The sequence below is a fragment of the Heloderma suspectum genome, chromosome 2 (assembly GCF_057233095.1).
Source record: "Heloderma suspectum isolate Gila_16-S chromosome 2, 16-S_ref, whole genome shotgun sequence".
Lineage (NCBI taxonomy): Eukaryota > Metazoa > Chordata > Lepidosauria > Squamata > Helodermatidae > Heloderma > Heloderma suspectum.
In genome coordinates this window covers 375,549,986-375,570,270 of record NC_139459.1, presented here as the reverse complement: position 1 = coordinate 375,570,270, position 20,285 = coordinate 375,549,986, and the positions used below count along the sequence as shown (strand labels likewise).

General features: G+C 48.8%; 1 protein-coding gene across 1 annotated transcript in view; it reads left to right on the top strand.

Annotated features, from left to right (window-relative positions):
* The window catches only part of LOC146356232 (uncharacterized), a 38,686-nt gene that overhangs the window by 13,150 nt on the left and 5,251 nt on the right, over positions 1-20,285 (top strand). Inside the window, exons 4-6 of the mRNA XM_084831874.1 lie at positions 1,411-1,490; positions 4,595-4,721; positions 4,978-5,937. Of these exons, the coding sequence (XP_084688000.1) occupies positions 1,411-1,490; positions 4,595-4,721; positions 4,978-5,937 (1,167 nt within the window). The remainder of the gene's footprint in view (positions 1-1,410; positions 1,491-4,594; positions 4,722-4,977; positions 5,938-20,285) is intronic.

Sequence of the window (20,285 nt, the reverse complement as noted above, 5' to 3'; positions counted from 1 at the left end):
ATTCCTGGAGGCGAAGGCTGTCAATGGCTACTGGTCCTGAAGGCTATAAGGTACCTCCTGTATCGGAGGCACACCTGTTGCTGGGGAACATGGGCAGGAGGGTGCTGTTGCACTCGCATCCAGCTTGTGGGTTTCCTGTGGGCAGCTGGTTGGCTGCTGTGTGAACAGAATGCCTGGACGGAGACAGGAGCAGGCAACGGGAACCTCAGGGCCTGCTCCAGTTGGACTGGCCCCCTTCGGGAGATGGGGAGGGATCAGGGCCATCCCACCGGCCCTGCTGACAGTCAGCCTCATTTTTTCCGCTTCCCTCCTCATCGCCTTTTCCATGTGTGTTCTGGTTTGGAGGGCACGGACTGCATTCTTTGCTGATTTATTCTAAGCCACCCAAAGGGCCTTTTTTGGCAGAGGAGTGGGATAAAAATACCACAAATAAATAAATAATGGATTTTAAAAAGCCACTAGACATTGCCAAAACCCATATTTGAAATTTATTTCTATATTATGGATTGATTTATTACATTTCTGTACAGCCTAATAGCTGAAGCTCTCTGACCCATTCACAACAATTAAAACCACAAAGTACAGCATCAATTACAATACGAAATGTAAAAGTCTCAAAGTACAGAATAAAACTAATGCCAAAAAAAGCCTAGCGCAATACAGAGATGTAATCATAATAAAATACCATCACAGATTTAAAACCACGGAAGTAAAAGACACAAATGCCTGGGAAAATAACAAAGTTCTTCACCTGGCCCCAGAAAAAGCACAGGTGAGCCTCTCTGGGAAGCTCACTCCACAACCGGGGTGCCACAGCAGAAAAAGCCCTCTTCTGAAAGAAGAACCAGCTGTATCACACCACCAGAACCTGCCGAATAAGTCAGCCCCTTCGTAAAGAGGTACCGTGACACCCAACAGCCACGGAACAAACATCTCTGCAGAATCGGCCGCAGCCTTACACTGACTGGACAACTAAGATGCCAGAAACGGCGACCCACTGGTTCGGCATTTTGTGGTGGTGCCCACAGCAGATCCTCCCATTCCCCAAAGTGCCCACGGGTCCAAAAAGGGTGGGGGCCCAGCTTTAGATGTTGGTGGACTGCAACGCCCATCATCCCCCACCACTGATAGCCCTGGCTAGGGTTAATGGGACATCCACCCCCCTCTCGAGCGCCACACGGGCAGGAGTGGCTGGTCCTCCGCATCCTCTCCCCTGCTTTGCAAATGTCTGAGGGTTTCAACCGTCCTTCAATTTCACACGCACAGTCCAGCCACCTGAGTGGCCAACAAGAGCCAACGTGGGGAGAGCCCCCCCCCCCCCCCCGCCCCACACACTGGAAATGTAAAATGTGCATGAAAATCCAGAATGCCCATCAAGGATTCTTTGCGGCACCTTCCTCTCCTTCACAGGCAATGGGGTGCCGGTAATGCCGAAGAAGTCGTCCCTTCTTCACGGTGGAGGAGGAATGGTTCCGGTGCGGCCAGATCAGGTAGGGGGAGAAATCAGGGGGAGATGGGCAGGGGGCGGCCTGGGTGCCTCTCTCCCTTGCCCTCCTCACTGGGCCTGAAAGAATCTCTCACTTTCCCTTAGCAAAGTTGCAGTCAGTGGAGGACTGAGTCCCCCGAGCGGAGCTGGCAGGGGCCGGAGCCCAGTGGTAGAGCCCCTGCCGTGCCTGCAGAAGGTCACAGGTTCGACCCCCAGCATCTCCTGGTTGTGGGGCTAGGAAAGGAGCTGCCAGTCAGGGTCGACAGTACTGGGCTAGAAGGACCAGCGGCCATTGCAGGATACCGATGATCTTGACCCACCCCTGTCTGGGTTTCGGCCTGCCTCCGGGACCGAGTCGGCCTTGGCTGCTCTGACATGTGGCCATTACCGAGAGAGGGACGGGGGGGGGGGGTACAGCCCCGTTAATTCTGCTCCACCTCTCATCTGCTTTCGACACCATTGACCGTGGTATCCTCCTGGAGCGACCGCGTGGAATGGGCATCGGAGGCACTGTTCCCGTGGTTCCGGTCTTACCTGCAGGGTCGATTTCAGAGAGCAGTGTGTGCTGACCGCTCCTCAGCCCCTTGGCATCGAATGATGGGCTTCCGTGGGGCGCAGTGTTGTTCGGCATCTATCTGAAGCTGCTGGAAGCGGTCAGTAGGGGGTTTGGAGCTAAGTACCATCCGTATGCAATTGACACGCAGCTGTGGCTCCCTGGGGCAGCTGAATCCGGTGAGGCTGTGCAAGTCCTGAATCAGTGCCTAGACCCAACAATGGGCTGGATGAGGGCCAATAACATGAAGCTGAATTCTGGCAAGATGGAGGCCCGTGGGTGACTGGTTCCTAAGTCCAGGAGATAAGCTCTTTGCTGTTCAGGATGGGGTTGCGCTCCCTCTGAAAGGTCAGGTTTGTAGTCTGGGGTACTCCTAGGCCCATCACTGTCGCTGGAGTCCCAAGTGGCCTCTCGGCTCGGAATTCCTTTTGCCAGCTTCAGCTCATTCGCCAGGAATGGCCTCTCCTGGACAGGGATAGCTTGGCAACAGTGGCACAGGAGTAGGAACCTCGAGACTGGACTGCTGCAATGCAGCACCTGAGGGAACTGCACTGGCTGCCTATGTGCCACCAGGTCAGCTTTACGCTTTTCGTCTTGCTCTGTAAAGCTGTATAGAACTTGGGGCCAGGCTACCTAAGACAGCACCTTCTCCCCTATCAACCTGCGCCGTCACTGAGGTCATCGGAGGACATGCTCCTGGTGATTCCACATGGACCTTTGGCCTGATTGGATCCTCCAGGAGAAGAGCCTTCTGGGTGGTGGCCCCCTTTCTCTGGAACTCCTTGCCTCTGGAGGTCAGGCAGGCCCCAATACTGTATGATTTTCGGCGCCTACTGAAAACATCTTTATTTCAGGATGCCTTTGTTTACTGAGTAGCCACAGTTTTTACTGGTATTCTTTATTTAAAAATAACACATTTTTAACATGGTGTTTTATGCTATTATGTTTTTGTATTATGTGTTATAGGGAGAGTCAATATTGGTAAAGGGGATGTTTTGTTTTAATTTTTGTTTAACTGTTTTTGGGGGTGGGTTTGGGGTTTTTTTTGTTGTGTCTTTAGGGGTGGGTGGCCTGCCTGATAGGCGAGAGCGAGGGTGCCTGACAGAGGCAATGGGGGGAGTGTTGGGGGCCACGCTATACCGAGGCCGGGCGGCGGGCGCTGGCGGAGCACTGGGGCAGGGCATGCCAAGTAAGGGAATGAGGGAGAGATGTGTAATATCTGTCCCCTGTTCCAGGCCTGTCTAGTGCCGAAGGATGGCTGGGGGAGGCGTAACTCCACCTTCTGGCCTTCGCTTGCTGCTCTGCAATGCCAGGTCTCTTACCCAGAAAACATCCCTCATCCATGACATGATCCGGGATGAGGGTGCAGACCTGGCATGTATTAAGGAGACCTGGCTGGCTGAGGCTGCTGCTCCAACTCTGGTGGCCATGCGCCCAGCCGGGTTTTCGTATGCACAGCAGCCAAGGGCTGGGCATTGGGGAAGTGTGGTGGCTGTTATCTACTGGGAGTCCTTGGTCTTCACCAGACCCCCTCTCCGGGAGAGCAAGGTTGCTGAGTGCATGTACTGGAGGTTGGGCCCGAAGGGCAGTCTGGGGATTCTGCTCATGTACCATCCAGCCCGCTGCACGATTGACTCCCTGGCCGAGGTGCTTGAGGTAGTCTCTGATGTGCGTGTGCAGTCCCCTAACTTATTGGCGTTGGGGGACTTCAACGTACATTCAGAGGCCGTCCTCACGGGGGCACCTTGGGACGTCAGGGAGACCATGGCTTCCTGGGAGCCCCACCCCATTCCAAATGGGCCCACCCATTTAGCCGGTCATGTGCTAGACCTTGTGTTTGTTTCTGGAGAAGCAGGGAGTGATCTGGAAGTAAGGGGTATATCCACCAGTCCCTTGTCATGGTCAGATCACTATCTGGTGACGTTGAACTTCTCAGTTCCACAACCCCTCCGCAGGGGTGGAGAACCCATTAAAATGGTCCACCCCAGGCGTCTTATGGATCCAAATGGATTCCTGAACGCGCTTGGGGATTCTCTGGCCTTGGTTGAGGCCCTGGTGGGTGGCCGGAATGCTGCAGTCACTGGGGCATAAGATCGGGTGGCCCCGAAACGCCCTCTCCCCCTGAACAGGGCTCGGGCTGCACCATGGTTCAGTCTGCAGTTACGAGCTCTGAAACAGGAGGTGGGACGGCTAGAGCGCCAGTGGCGGAAGTCTCACTCCAAAGACGATCAGACACAGGCTAGAGCTATGTATCTTCAGCCTCTCATGTGGTGGTGAAGGCAGCAAAAAAGGAATATTACGCTGCCTCGAATGTGTCTGCAGAGTGCTGTCTCAGGAGGCTGTTCCAAGTGGTCCAGAGCCTGGTTGGTCCAGTGGCTCTGGAACCCCTGGAGCATTCTAAGGCCTCCTGTGAGGCTTTTGTAAGGTATATAAGTGTTGTACCTAAATACATAAGGCAGTTCGTTACGTCTCCTAAACACGCTTCCAGAAGATTCGCACCATTGTCATTGAGTGGAGACCCTATTATTTCCTTTTTCCTCCTCCTCCTGCATCAGGCTGTGGTGCTTTTCAAAGAGGTGGCGGTGTATTTCGCCGAGGAGGAGTGGTCCCTGCTGGATCGAAGCCAAAGGGCTCTGCACGAGCAAGTCATGATGGAGAACTTTGCAAACGTGGCCTGTTTGGGTAAGCTTTGCTCTTTCCGTGGGTTGGGAAAACTGGTTTGTTTACAAAGACTAAAAAATGTTTAGCATCTTCTGCTACTCGTGGCCTGATTCAATACCCTTCATCCTCCTATTCCAGTCCAGAAGGATTATGGGATCTCTCCGAGGGGGTATGGGGGGCGGGGGATAGCGCCAGAGGTTTTGTATAGGTATTTTCTGTTGTGTCCCAGTGAATTAGGTTTGTTCCCTGATTTGGGAATCCATTTCTCCCTCTGTAGAGGCCAGTGACATGCTAGGGATCAAGGCAGAAGACGGACATGGAGTATTCTTAGAGAGACTCAGTCATCAAGAAGGGAAAGAGCAGAGAATTCTAAATGCTCATTTTGAATTCCTCCCAGGAGAAAGCCAACAGAAATGCTCAAAGTGCAGCAAAACCTTCTATGGTAAATCAAGCCTCAGCAAACATCTGAGCATCCACACAGGGGAGAAACCATTTAAATGCCTGCAATGTGGAAAGGCCTTCAAACGGGGTGGACAACTTACTTCACATCAAAGAATTCACACAGGAGAGAAGCCATTTAAATGCCAGCAGTGTGGAATGCACTTTAGATGGAAGGGAGACCTTATTTCACATCAAAGAATTCACACTGGGGAGAAGCCATTTAAATGCCTGCAGTGTGGAATGGCCTTTAGACGGAGGGGAGACCTTATTTCACATGAAAGAACTCACACAGGGGAGAAGCCATTTAAATGCCAGCAGTGTGGAAAGAGCTTTACTCAGCATGGACATCTGACTGTCCATCAAAGAATGATTCACACAGGGGAGAAACCATTTAAATGCCTGGAGTGTGGAAAGGCTTTTGCTTGGAGTCACATACTTAATTCACATCAAAGAATTCACACAGGAGAGAAACCATTTAAATGCTTGGAGTGTGGAAAGGCATTTGCTCGATGTGATAGTCTTGCTTCACATCAAAGAATTCACACAGGGGAGAAACCATTTAAGTGCCTGGAGTGTGGAAAGGCCTTTGCTCAGCGTAATAGTCTTGCTTCACATCAAAGAATTCACACAGGAGAGAAACCATTTAAGTGCCTGGAGTGTGGAAAGGCCTTTGCTCAGCGTAATAGTCTTGCTTCACATCAAAGAACTCACACAGGGGAGAAGCCATTTAAATGCCTGGAGTGTGGAATGAGCTTCAGTCAGAGTGATGGACTTACTTCACATCAAAGAATTCACACGGAGGGGGGAACCATTTAAATGCTCAAAGTTTGGAAAGTCGCCTAACCTGACATCAAAAAATCTACAAAGGGGAGAATTCTGTGACCGCTACTAATGGTGCATGCAGGCAGAGTGCATATCTCAACACAGATCACATTATGCACACCTACGTAAAAGCATTTAAATTGGGAGGAGCTCCAAAGCCTTTTGTAAGAATGTTCTGCAAAAGGATCCCTGTGTCCTTCTCCCCTCCCCTGAGATCAACAGTAGCTGCAGGGACTTCCTCCAGTCACAAAGCAACTGGATTTATTTACCTCCCAGCCAGAGGTGGGAATCCAGCGCCATCATCAGGCTTTTTTCCCTCCTCCCTCCCAGTCCCTTTCCTCCTGTCTCTTCTAGATTGTGAGCCTGAGGGCAGGAAGTGTCTAATTGTAAATCCTTGGAAGCTGCTCTGGGGGCCTTTTGTGTGAGGAGAAGGGTGAAAATGAGTGGAATGAATGACTAGATAAATGAATGAGGCAGGGATGTGCAGGCCTCAGGCTTGTCCAGTCTCCTTTTCCCGCCTAGATCTCCCAAGTTCTGCCAGCCAGAGCCAGGTACAAAAGGTGACATGTAGAATTTAAAGAATTCCGAGTCCAGGAATTTGTTCAGAGTACCAGAGCGGAATGGGGCTCACCGTCCTCCTTCCACACCAAAATCCCCCCCGGTTACCCCAAGTGCTTGAACACTCTGCTTTGGTGGTGGCAGGGTGTCATTTTGTGGTTAAGCAACTGGGAGTCCGACATCCTTGCTGAACCCAAACTGGTCATCCCCTGAAGCTGATTGGTGGTAGAATCAGGACAGATAAAAGGAATGATCTCTTATGCTTCTCATCAAAAGGAACCTTAAAAAACTCAGCTGACGTTTTTAAACAAGAAGCTGAAATGTCTTATAACTCAGTTTGCCACTTCCCCCACAGCACAACTTTATCAAAAGCTACAGAATACTAAGCATGAGCTGAATTGTTGAACTTGTTGCTTTAAACTCTGAAAGAACTGATCAGGTGGCCATCATTTTCTTGGGTGCAGAAAAAGCCTTCGACAAAATTCACTGGAAAATTATTTTTACCACACTAATTTTGGTTTTCCTGTAGAATTTTTGAAATGGGTTAAAATCCTATAGCCAGCTCCAAGAGCAAGAGTAATGACAAACTGTTTGTTTTCAGCTTCTTTTTTTACTTGGGCGGGGCACCAGACAAGATTGTCCACTTTCCCCAATGATATTCAACTTATGTTTGGAGCCCCTGGCGTGTGCTATTAGACAAAACAGTATTCTCCATGGATTTGTCCGTTTTGGTTTAGAATTTAAAGTTAGCCTTTATGCTGATGATCTTTTGTTGTTTATCTCGAAACTCCAGTTGTCGGTTTCAGCTTTGATGAAATTGATTAATACTTTTGGTAAATTGTCTGGTTATTCACTTAATTGTTCAAAGTCAGAAACAATGCCAGTTGGAGATAGGATATACTCTAGTGTATTAGCCGATTGCCAATTTTGATGGTGGTTGTTGTTCAGTCATTCAGTCGTGTCCGACTCTTCGTGACCCCATGGACCATAGCACGCCAGGCCTTCCTGTCCTCTGCCCTCTCCCGGAGTGTGCTCAAGTTCATCTTCATTGCATCGGTGATGCTGTCTAGCCATCTCATCTAGCCTTCAGTCTTTCCCAGCATCAGGGTCTTTTCCAGTGAGTTTTCTCTTTGCATTAGGTGCCCAGAGTCTATTACTTATTTGGGAATAATTATCCCTAGAGATATAGCTCAAACGATTAGTTTCAATTTAGTTGATTCATAATATTTTGCGAGATGTAGATAGATGGGCATCTTTAAAGCTGAGTTTATGGGGAAAGGTTAATACGTTCAAGATGAACACTATTCCTCAAATTATTTATATGTGGGATCCCTATACTTATACCTGGCAAATATTTTCAGAAACTTAATGCTTTGTTTTGTAAATTTTGCGGGGGGGTCCTTTCCGCCAAGAATATCTTTGAAAAGGATGCAGCTTCCAATTAACGAAGGCGGGTTTGTTTTTCCTGATCTGGCTACATACCATCGGGCTTATTTGCTGACCTGTACTACGTTTTGGTCTTTTCTACTCATATTTGATTTTCCAGCTTGGTCAGTGTTGGAATCTTCTTGTCTGGAGCATCTCTTTAAATGGATGGCATTAGGTTCTCGGTACACTGAGGCAGACGGAACTCCTCTCATAATGAAGGCAGTCATAGATGTGTGGCGTCTGTCATGCCAACTACACTTTGACCTGTTTTCCCATGCCGAATTGACTTTATGGGGAAATCCAGATGTAAGAATTGGAAAGAATTGGATTCCTGTGTTTTGGAATGTGACACACGGTCAGCGTAAATGGATCCTTTGTGCCCTTGTGGTTGCTAAAAAGACTGATATTAAAATACTGGAAGGATAAAAGGTCACTGCCTATAATGCAATGGATTGAAGACTTAACAATGCCAGCAACATTTGAAAGAGTGGTATATAGACGTAGCTTGCAAATAGACTTATATTTGGATATCTGGTCTGCCTTTACTGAAGTTTATGCGTAACCTATTTTTTTCCTCTTCTTTTCTCCTTAGAATATTGTAATATTTGAAACTGAGGATTTTAGAATATGTTATATTTTTATTGGGGGGATGTTTTTTGTTGGTGTCTTTGTTTTGTTTGGTTAAAATTCACAATAAAAAATTGATTAAAAAGAAGGAAGTGCTTCTTCACACAGCACAGAGTTAAACTACTGCCTATTTGCTTCTACGAGACGCAGTGATGGCCACCATTAGACGCTGCCCTGGACGTCAAAAAGGGCAAAGGGCCGAGCAGATTAGAACCCCTGAAAGGGGCAGATTCTTCCACAGAAGTGCTGTGGGTGGCAATATTGGGCTCCTTGTATCCAACAAGGTGCTGCCCCTCCCAGTCCCTGCAGAAACCGCCAAGGCCTTTGCCTCTCCTAAGGGTTGGGGCGGGGTAGGGGACTTCTTCCCTCAGTGCAGAATTAAATGATGGCGTTTGCTACCACAAGGCGCAGCGATGGCCACCATCAGACGTTGCCCTGGACGTCCAAGAGGGAAGAGTGCTGAGCAGAGTGGAGCAGCTGAAAGGGGCAGACTATTCCGCAGAAGCTCTGTGGGTGGCAATACTGGCCCCCCCAACTAATTTAGTACTAGGAATGTGCTCAAGGGTGACCTTGGGGTGGGGAAAAAATCAGGGAGGCTTCCAAATGAGGAAGTGTTGTAATAATGGGTGTCTTCAGTTACCCCCAGATTGACTAGATAAATGCATGTTCCAGTCATGACAAAGAGGATGAATTTCTCGATGCCCTAAACAACTCTGCCATAGAACAGCTGGTCATGGAACTGACTACAGGGGAGGAAACCCTGAACTTAACCTTAAGTGTGTTGTATAATAGTCACAGCTCCGCATGCTCCAGGCACTAGGGGGCGATAAAGAATGTGTTACATCAAGAGCCTCTTGTTTTGTTCATCCCCCTTGTCTGATCTGTTCCTAGGGTGTGGATGCAGGCGCAGTTCTTCCTATTGTAAATTTGGTCCTGTGTAACCTCAGGACCTGCATCAAATGGATCCGAAGCACCCTAGTTGGTACCCAAGCTAATCCCAATGGACAAACATCACTACAGACAAAAGTGTAGATTGACATCTATTCAAGGCTTTATTTTAGAAAGATACAAAATAAAGAAAGTGGCATGGTGGTTATATGAGTGTTAGAAACTTTATAATTACAGGGAAAGAGAATGCAACAAAAAAGATTAATCAAAAGGATTGCAATTGCCAAAGCTGGTATTATGAATTTGGCCAATAAGATAAGGGCTTGAGCTTCTAACATTGTTATGATTTCTCTTTCCACCTTTCTCTTGTTTACTACTTGCAGTTCAAAGCTAAACTAAAACAACCTAAACTAAGTGTTAACCCTCCCGTTACCTCCTCCTGCTTCTCACTTGAATACAAAAGCTCTGCTGAAGCATTACTGAGCTCCTCTAGGCATATGAAGAATAGAGGTAGGAGTTAGAGTGACCGGAAAACCCAAGACCTGGAAATAATTCCATTTGCCAGCTCTGAAGATGGGATTCCAAATCCCCTCCTCAGAAATAACCTCCAAGTCTCAAGCTTAGAAAGCACTCCAAGTCCCAAACTCAGAAATAATTCTAAGTTCTCCTTTCAGAAAACATCCTACGTTCCAAAGCCTAAGAGTCTAAAGAGGTCCGTAGTTACCCAAATCCTTGGGTCTGGTGGCATGGCAGAAAGAGGGAAGTGGAGTAGCAGCAGGAACCAGAGCAGCAGGAACAAAGGCACCACATCCGAGCTCTCATCCCCGGTGCTTTTATACCCCTGCTCTGGTCAAAGGTGGGGCCCAAGGAGCAATGAGGCGATCCTCTTCCCATCAAAATGGGGTGCACATGGTTAGAGCATTTGCCCACCAGCCAGAAGCAAGGTGTGCCATCTATCTCACACAATTCATGTGTCTGGGGAACGTGTCTGGCACCATGACAAACGGGTTACTTTGAGATGTCCCAAATATGACCCAAAGTCTGCAATCTGGGCATGTTATCTTGAATGACGCATTTCTCTCTGGTACGTCTTTGAATTCCCAGGCGTCTTTGGCCATTTCTGGTCATATCTGCCCAACACCACCTCCTAGTTGCCGCTCGCACTCAGGGCTACGCTTTCCCGCCCAACTAGCATCAAGTACGGACGTTCTCTCATCAGCAGGTGTACACCGCGAGAAGTCAAAACAGTGCTTTTCCGCCTCTCAGTAGGCATCTGAGCAGGCTCAGTTCTGCTGTTCATCTCACTTAGACACTCTGCCAGCAGGTCGTCATGGCCTTGAACAAGCTCTGTGAAGCCGCTTGTAAAGACAGCTGCATTTTTTTTCCTTTCTGCAAAGACAGTCCTGCAAAATCTGAGTCTCGGTGAAATAATATCATTTAACATAGAATCAAACTTCTTGGTCTTCTCGCCCAGGGGTCAAGAGTCTGGAATATAAAGCTGGTTACGAATCTGGGGTCTTCTAGGGGCTCTTCCAGATCAAATCAGCCCTCTTTACTCTTTGTTAACCCTTTTAGTACCAGATTAACAGTCCTCCACTTGATATTCTGGTTATCTAGACATTTTAATATCTGATAAGAATGAATATCTGATAAGCACTTTAATTTTAATATCTGATAAGCACTTTAATTTAAACTACATTAATCCCTGTCGTACCACCATTGACCAGAACAAAGCTCTTTTACTCTATTTGTATTATCTACTCTATTTGTATTATAATTCTGTTTGAACCTAATTGGCCATATGGACTTTGGCAATTTCTTCAATTGCTTTGGTGCGCATGAATAGTTGATCAACCCTTTTGTTAACCTGGTACAAGACACCTATGGCAACACCTACAAACAAAATTTGCCAGAAGAGTACAATTACGATAGGATGGAACATCAGCTGAAGGAAAGCTGTGGCTTTAGGTGAATGCCCATAAAAACATCCCAGCAGTGACTAACTGTCAAGGATTGTCCTTGTTTACTTAAGGCTTGCAATTGTCCATTGTTATGCCAAATCTTAATACGTCCTGATTGAAGTCTAGATTCCAGCTCTTGTGTGGCATCAGTAACCATTTTCTCCGCTCTAATCAAATTTTCCCATTCAGTCCAGTTCAATCCAATATTAATATTCTGTGTTGGAAATTCCTCATGATATATCATCTGGGGACTTTCATAGGCTGAAATCCTGAAAACTTGATCTCACACACAGTAACTTCAGTAACGTTATGTCTACAACTTTCAGTTGGCTCATAATCTGCAGTGGAAGTTCCCCGATATACTTCTGGGCACTTAGTTACCACACACATGCAACCTTGTCCAATATCATACACACAAGTGTCATTACGGGCTAAATTTTGCCATTCACACACTGCAGGATTATGGTTTGCATTACAACCTCCTTCAGACCATGTAAGTCTCAGACAAGCCCACTGATTCCTTTTCCATTGGTCACAATGTTCTTCTGATCTGACTAACATATTTTTAGTAATCCATTTTGCTACAAAGTGGGGTTCCCACATGGAATTACCTTCAATTCTGGGAATTCTTAAAAAAGGTAAAGGTGTCCCCAGCCAGTCGTGTCCGACTCTAGGGTGTGGTGCTCATCTCCATTTCTAAGCCAAAGAGCCAGCGCTGTCCGAAGACGCTTCCGTGGTCATGTGGCCGGCATGACTGAACACCGAGGTGCACGGAACGCTGTTACCTTTCCCGCTGAAGCGGTACCTATTTATCTACTTGCAATTTCTTGCTTTCGAACTGCTAGGTTGGCAGGAGCTGGGACTGAAGACGGGAGCTCACTCCGTCACGCAGCGCTCAGGTCTTGAACTGCTGTCCTCGACCTTCCGGTCTGCAGTTCAGCGTCTTAACCACTAAGCCACCACGGAATTGTTACTGTAGGTAAAACCCATTGTTCTTGGGGTGCTGGTTCAACAACTATACGCATTTGCAACGTCCCCATTAAGCAGTGCTTATTCCAATCAAATGAATCAATTTTATACCACCCAAGCGTTCTTTTGTTCCATAACTGTGTATTATCCCAGAGCTCCTCAGGAAGTAAACCATTGCCCCAAAGACTTGCAGCTTGTTCGACCTTTTGACTTGCATGTAATTGTATCGTAGCACATGCCAAAGCTATTCCAGTTTCATTCTCCAATCCTAGAACCTGTGACAGTGAAAAATTCATATGCTGTCCCAGCGATTGCCATGCATGCCATTGCACCCGAACTGTTTTTTCCATTTCATCCTGCAAGATTCTAAAATTATGTGTTAATGGGGTCTGGTATCTTCCAAGTATCTCTTCCAATTTTCATAATTTGTTAGCCATAACTTCAATATCATATGAATGTAAGATACCTGCCCCAGTTCTCATACCTCCCAGAATAGTGCCTAATAAATCCCACTTCCTTCTGTGGTGGATCTTGTTTGTAGCTTGATTCCACCGACTCATAAATATAGGATCAGCTGAATGTTTGCACTGTGGGTGGGTTCTAGTTACAGTCACATTATGGAGATAGGGTCACAGTTAGTGAAATAATATCATTTCTCATAGAATCAAACTTCAAGGTCTTCTCGCCCAGGGGTCAAGAGTCTGGAATATAAAGCTGGTTACAAGTCTGGGGTATAGAATCATAGAATAGTATGGTTGGAAGGGGCCTATAAGGCCATCGAGTCCAACCCCCTGCTCAATGCAGGAATCCAAGTCAGAGCATCCTTGACAGATGGCTGTCCAGCCTCGTCTTGAAGGCCTCCAGTGTGGGGGAGCCCACCACCTCCCTAGAAGGGCCTCTTCTTGTGGGGTCTTCTAGGGCCCCTTCTTGTGGGCCTCCCTCAGATCAAATCAGCCATCTTTACTCCTTGTTAACCCTTTTAGTACCAGATTAACACCTATCACCCAACAAGGTGCCCCCTCCCAGTCCCTGCAGAAACTTCCAAGGCCATGGCCTCTCCTATGCGTCAGGGTAGGAGACTTATCGGGGAGGCTTTCGGGCCCCAGACACACTCCTGACATGGGGAAATGTTTGGGGGAATTAGATCCTTTGTGTAAGGCAAGGGAGGATCATCAGGCCCAGGTCCCCATCCAGCCCCTGGGGTTTCACACAGGTCCCCATCCCTTCCTCTGGCCACTGCTTGCTTGTGTCTTCCCTGCTTTTGTGGGGGGCATGCTATGACCCTTTTGAGTCCTACAGTGGAACACCATAATGTAATCTCACAGTGCAAGCTTTCAGGATCCCTGGATCTCTTGCTGAGATGTTTTTCTCTGAGGGTTCATCCCCAATTTGGCTTCTACTGCCTTTTTTCCCAACCCAATTACCCAATGTCACTTCTGCTGACTTTTTTTTTTTTTTTACATCTACCACAGCATGTAAAATTATCTCCAGCTTTGCTAATGTAAAGCCTGCCTAATTAATCCTTCCTTCTGCTTTCCACCAACTAAGAGACCTGTCTGGGCCACCCAGGATTGCATTAACAGCCAGATTCTATGGGTAATGTTCCATGCGAGTCCTATGTAGAGTAGGCCCATTGAAATGAATAGGATTTAAGTTAGTTGGGTCTATCTTAAACCTTCATTTCAATGGGTCTACTCTATGTAGGAGTAACATGGGATACTGCCCTATATTTTCCAAAATGGAGGATCAACCGCTGTCTGCTGCTTTCTTCTTCCCAGGGGTCCTAGGGCCGCGGAAACCTCAAACCATCACATCTCCTAGCGCAGCCCAGTTTGTCTGCAAAGCTCCCGCCCCCATATCACCCCAAGGCGCTGCCTATGCCGACTTTCTGACTACAAGCCCCAGTCAGCCTTTGTTCTCTTTTCCCTACCTCTCCCCCGCCACCACCTGCTTTCTGCCACATCCTCCTTGTTGAAGAGCGCTGGAGATGTCAAAAGCTTGCACAGTTTCGGTGATCTTTGTTACCTAATCGAGGTATTGCACTATATGGTTTGGGGGAGTTTTCTTAGGGCCAACAGCGGCTTCAAGTCCCACTGGCCCCGGCCTGGGCGTTGTAGTCCAGAACATCTGGAAAGCACCGGGCAGGGGAAAAGCTGGTGTCATCCCCAAGTTTTCTTGCATTGTTTCATGACTGTTTTAACCCAGTCTTCCGTACGATTGTGAGCCGCCTTGCGCGCCATTTTTCTGGGCAGGACGGCGGGGCCCTAATCCAAGAAATGAACGAACACATAGTGGGCTGACGGTGCTGGATTTCTGGTTCCAGCAGGGGTCAGCGTCGCCCCATTGTCGCCCGTTCAGCGCGCAGCTGCTGCAGGGAGGATCCCGGCGCTGCGCTGGTGTCACGTCCTGCACGCAGGCGCACACGCGTGGCGCTTTCACACGTTCTTTCCCCAACCCAGTGTCCCCTCGACAGCGCGGGCGCGTTCCCGGGAGCTTGTGCGGGGGCTGCACGGAGGTGAGTCTCCTTTGGGCGGCCCCCGCCGAGCCCTCCGCCCCATCCCCTTCCATCGCCTCCCCCCCCGCCCCCTGGCCGCCCCTTCCCCTCCCCTGCTTCTCCCCGGCTCTGTGTCCGCGCTGCTTCCGCCACCCCGCGCCCCCTCCCAGGCGCGCCCCCTTCCCCTCCTCTGCGTGACCTGGCTGACCCCCCAGGTCCAAATCTGGGGCATACTGCGTAAAAAGGACCCGTGTTTCAGCCCAGCCGAACGGAGTCGAGATTACTGGAGGGAGGGGGAGAGATGAGGAGGCAGAACGGCTATTTAGGGAGGGCGGGAAATACGGTTGGCGAGGAGCATACAATTTTTAATTTTAATTAATCTTACTACACAGCAATAGAAGATGTGGAAAGCGTGATCACAAAATTAGCTAAATGAGTGTCCAGCAAGTTACAAACTATCAAGGCGATCAGGAACTGTTAAAACAATTTTAATTCTACTATGGAGACCACAGGGCCCTGCTTCACCTCAAATTCTTGGCACGTTCACCCCATGTAACCATAGCCACCATCTCTACCGCCCTGCCCTTTCTTTTTCAAAATTTCTTCTACCCTGTATCCTTTAGGAAAAGAGGGGACCAACCACCTGATTGCAGACCTTTCCAACCTTGGATCCCCAGAAGATGTTGAACTGCAATTCCCATCATCCCCCAGTCAGCATGGCGAATGGTCCAGAATGATAGGATGCCTGGGGATCCAAGGTCGGGAAATTTATTTATTATATTTTTAATCCCCTTCATAACTGATATTCCCTGGGCAGATTGTAAAAAGCTAAAAGAATAAGACATGGACCAAAACAGCACAGGAATTAATATAAAATACATGAAAACAGCCATAAAATCTAAACTCTAGCATGCCTGGGAGAAAAGAAAGGTCGGTTCCCACGTTCCCAACCTGGTGCCCTTCAGAAGTGTAGGACTACACCTCCCAGCATCCCCAGGCAGCATGGGTCCCAGGTTGGAGGAAGGATGGTATAGACAAAAAGCGGGAGAACGACTGGAGTGTTGGAGAGCGAGAGATGCTCAAAACGTCTGCAGAACCAAAGGATCCAGCAATCCAGTGAGTGAATCTGGGGAGAGAGGTGAAGTGGAAACACTTTATTATGGCCGCCCCGTTTCTCGCTTCCTCTCCCAGAATTTGATGGGGGGTCCAGATGTTTTTGTTTTCAGTTTATGATCTTCCCCTGGTAGCCCACCACTAGCAAGATCTGTTAAGGAGAAAAAGACAGAATAGCTGCACCACTGAACTGGTTTGTAGTGCAGTGTGCGTGGGTCCAGGAGAGAAGAGTCATCTGCGGATCAGGGGGCTGTTCCTGGCCTATAGGTGTAGCGACGGGGGAGAGGGTTTTATCCCGGTACTTCCACGGAGCTGAGAATGCGCCCAGGCTTTCACGGAATCATCCGAATGGAGTGCCTGCAATACCTAATGAGTCACCCCTTCTCCATGGTGCAGGAGAAATGTTCCGGTGCGACCAGATCAGGTAGGGAGAGAAATCCATGGGGAGAGGGCAGGGGGCCACCTGGGCGCCTCGCCCCCTTGTCCCTGGGCCTGAAAAAACTCTCGCTTTCCCTTTGCCCTTTGCTGCTTGGAAAACTCTCGGTGCTGTCAATGGAGGATTGCGTCCCATGGGCAGAGCTGGCAGGGCCCGGAGCCCAGTGGTAGAGCCCCTGCTGTGCGTGTAGAAGGTCCCAGGTTCGCTCCCCGGCATCTCCCGGTCGAGGGGATAGGAAAGGAGCTGCCACACAGGGTCGACAGTACTGGGCTAGATGGATCAACGGCCACTGCAGGATACCCATGATCTAGACCCATTCCAGTCTGGGTTTCGACCGGCTTACAGGACCGAGTGAACCTTGGTTGCCCTGATGGATGGCTGTCATTGAGAGAGGGATGGGGGGAGTGCAGCCCTGTTAGTTCTGCTCCTTCTCTCTGTGAAAGGTTGTCACAGAGACGAAGGCCAGGATCTCTTCTTGATCATCCCAGAGTGCAGGACATGGAATAATGGGCTCGAGTCACAGGAAGCTAGATTCCGGCTGAGCATCAGGAAAAACTTCCTGACTGTTAGAGCAATACGACAATAGAACCAATTACCTGGGGAGGCGGTGGGCTCTCCCACACTGGAGGCGTTCAAGACGAGGCTGGACAGCCATCTATCAAGGATGCTCTGACTTGGACTCCTGCCTTGAGCAGGGGGTTGGACTCGAGGGTCATGTAGGCCCCTTCCAGCCCTACTATTCTAGGATTCTCATCAGCTTTCGATACCATCAACCGTAGTGTTCTCCTGGATCGACTCCGGGAATTGGCATTGGAGGCACTGTGTGACAGTGGTTCCAGTCTTACCTGTGACGGGAAATCTGCCGATTTCTGAGCGTACTTTGGGGTGACCCCTCCTCGGCCCCTTGGCATTGAGCTCTGGGCTTCCGTGGGGTGCAGTGTTGGTCAGCTTCTCTGTGAAGCCACTGCGAGTGGTGAGTAGGGGATTTGGGGCCAAGCAGTGAAGCTGTCCAAATCCTGCATCAGTGCTGACACTCAGCCATGGGCTGGATGAGAGCCATAAAGTGAAGCTGGACCTTGGCAGGACGGAAGCCCTGTGGGTGAGCGGTTCCTGAGTCCCAGAGACAGTGCAGAACGCAGCAGGTAGGCTGTTGGCAGGAGCTGCCCCTTTTCAAAATTCAAGAGTGTTGCTGGGGGAACTGCACCGGCTTTCTGTGTGCTACCAGGCCAGATTTAAGGGTTTTGTACTAACCTAAAAAGCTCTAAAGAACTTGGGACGATGTTACCTAAGACAGGACCTTCCCCCCTATCAACCTGCCCAGTCACTGTGGTCATCAGGTGGCATGCTCCTGGTGATTCCACATGAACCTTTTGGCCTCATTGGATCCACCCGGAGAAGAGCCTTCAATGTGGTGGCCCCCTCTGTTTGGAACTCCTTGCCTGGGGAGGTCAGGCAGGGGCCAATACTGTATTATTTTCAGCATCTTCTGAAAACATCTTTGTTTCAGGATGCCTTCCTTTACTGTCCAGTCACAGTTTTTACTGGTATTCTGTTTCAAAATAACACATCATTAACATGGTGTTTTATGCTTTTATGTTTTCTCTTTTACTGTTCCACACTTTGGAATCTGTTTCAGATGCAGAGCGGTATGTAAATGTTATAACTAAATATATAAGCCTGTTTCTTATGTCTCCTAGAAACCCTTCTAGCAGAATCCCAGCATTATCTACGAGTGGAAACCCTATTATTTCCTTTTTCCTCCTCCTGCATCAGGCTGTGGTACTCTTCAAAGAGGTGGCGGTGTATTTCACCAAGGAGGAGTGGTCCCTGCTGGATCGAAGCCAAAATGCTCTGCACGAGCAAGTCATGATGGAGAATTGTGCAAACGTAGGATATTTGGGTAAGCTTTGTAGGGTAAGCTTTTCCTTTTCCTTGTGTGTTCTGGCTTTTTTAGAATGTAAGCCTGAGGGCACGGACTGCCTTCTTTGCTGATTTATTCTAAGCCACTCCCAGGGCCTTTTTGGGCGGAGGAGTGGGACAGAAGTACCATTAAATAAATAAACAAACACATACATAAGTAAATAATGAATTGGAAAAAAGCAACTGGACATTGCCAAAACCCATATTTGAAATTTATTTCTGTATTATTGATTGATTTACAACATTTCTATGCAGCCCAATAGCTGAACCTCTCTGACCCATTCACAAAATTTAAAACCACAAAATACAGCATCAATTACAGTACGAAATGTAAAAGTCTCAAACTACAGAATAAAACTAATGCCAAAAAAAAGCCTAGTGCAATACAGAGATGTAATCATAATAAAATGAACATCAGGGCCTGCTCCGGTTGGACTGGCCCCCTTTGGGAGATGGGGCGGTATCAGGGCCATCCCACTAGCCTTGCTGACAGTCAACTTCATTTTTTCCTCTTCCCTCCTCATCGACTCTTCCTTGTGTGTTCTGGCTTTTTTAGATTGTAAGCCTGAGGTCACGGACTGCCTTCTTTGCTGTTGAGTGTAAGCCACTCCAAGGGCCTTGTTTGGCTGAGGAGCGGGATAAAAATACCATGAATGAATGAAGAATAAACAGAAGCAACTGGACATTTCCAAAGCCTGAGTTTAAAATGTATTTATGTGTTGATAATTGATTTACGACATTTCTATATAGCCCAATAGCTGAAGCTCTCTGAGCCGTTCACAATTAAAACTACAAAGTAAAGCCAAAATAAAGCCTAGCAGGAATTGAAAGATGTACTCATAATAAAATACAATAACAGATCTCAAACAACAGAAGTAAAAGACGAAAATGCCTGGGAAAATAACAACCTTCTTCACCTGGCCCCGGAAAATGCACAGGTGACCCACGGGTTTGGCATTTTGTGGTAGTGCCCACAGCAGATCCTCCCATTCCCCGAAGTGCCCACAGGTCCAAAAAGGGTGGGGGCCCTGCTTTAGATGTTGGTGGACTGCAACGCCCATCATTCCACACCACTGGCAGCCCTGGCTGGGGCTAATGGGAAGTCCACCCCCCTCTCGAGCGCCACACGGGCAGGAGTGGCTGGTCCTCCGCATCCTCTCCCCTGCTTTGTCAATGTCCGGCGGTTTCAGCCGTCCTTCAATTTCACGTGCACAGTCCAGCCACCTGAGTGGCCAACAAGAACCAACGTGGGGACAGCCCCCCCCCCCCCCGCCCGCCCCACACAACGGAAATGTGAAATGTGCATGAAAATCCAAAATGCCCCTCAAGGATGCTTTGCGGCATCTTGCTCTCCTTCACAGGCGATAGGGTGCCGGTAATGCTGAAGAAGTCGTCCCTTCTTCACGGTGGAGGAGGAATGGTTCCGGTGCGACCAGATCAGGTAGGGGGAGAAATCAGAGGGAGATGGGCAGGGGGCGGCCTGGGCGCCTCTCCCCCTTGCCTTCCTCACTGGGCCTGAAAGAATCTCTCGCTTTCCCTTAGCAAAGTTGCAGTCAATGGAGGACTGAGTCCCCGAGGCAGAGCTGGCAGGGGCCGGAGCCCAGTGGTAGAGCCTCTGCCGTGCCTGCAGAAGGTCGCAGGTTCGACCCCCAGCATCTCCAGGTTGTGGGGCTAGGAAAGGAGCTGCCAGTCAGGGTCGATAGAACTGGGCTAGAAGGATCAGCAGCCACTGCAGGTTACCAATGACCTCGATCCACCCCTGTCTGGATTTCGGCCTGCCTCCGGGACTGAGTCAGCCTTGGTTGCCCTGATGGATGTCTGTTACTGAGAGAGAGATGGGGGAGCGCAGTCCTGTTAATTCTGCTCCAACTCTCATCTGCTTTTGACACCATCGACCGTGGCATCCTCCTGGAGCGACCCCGTGGAAT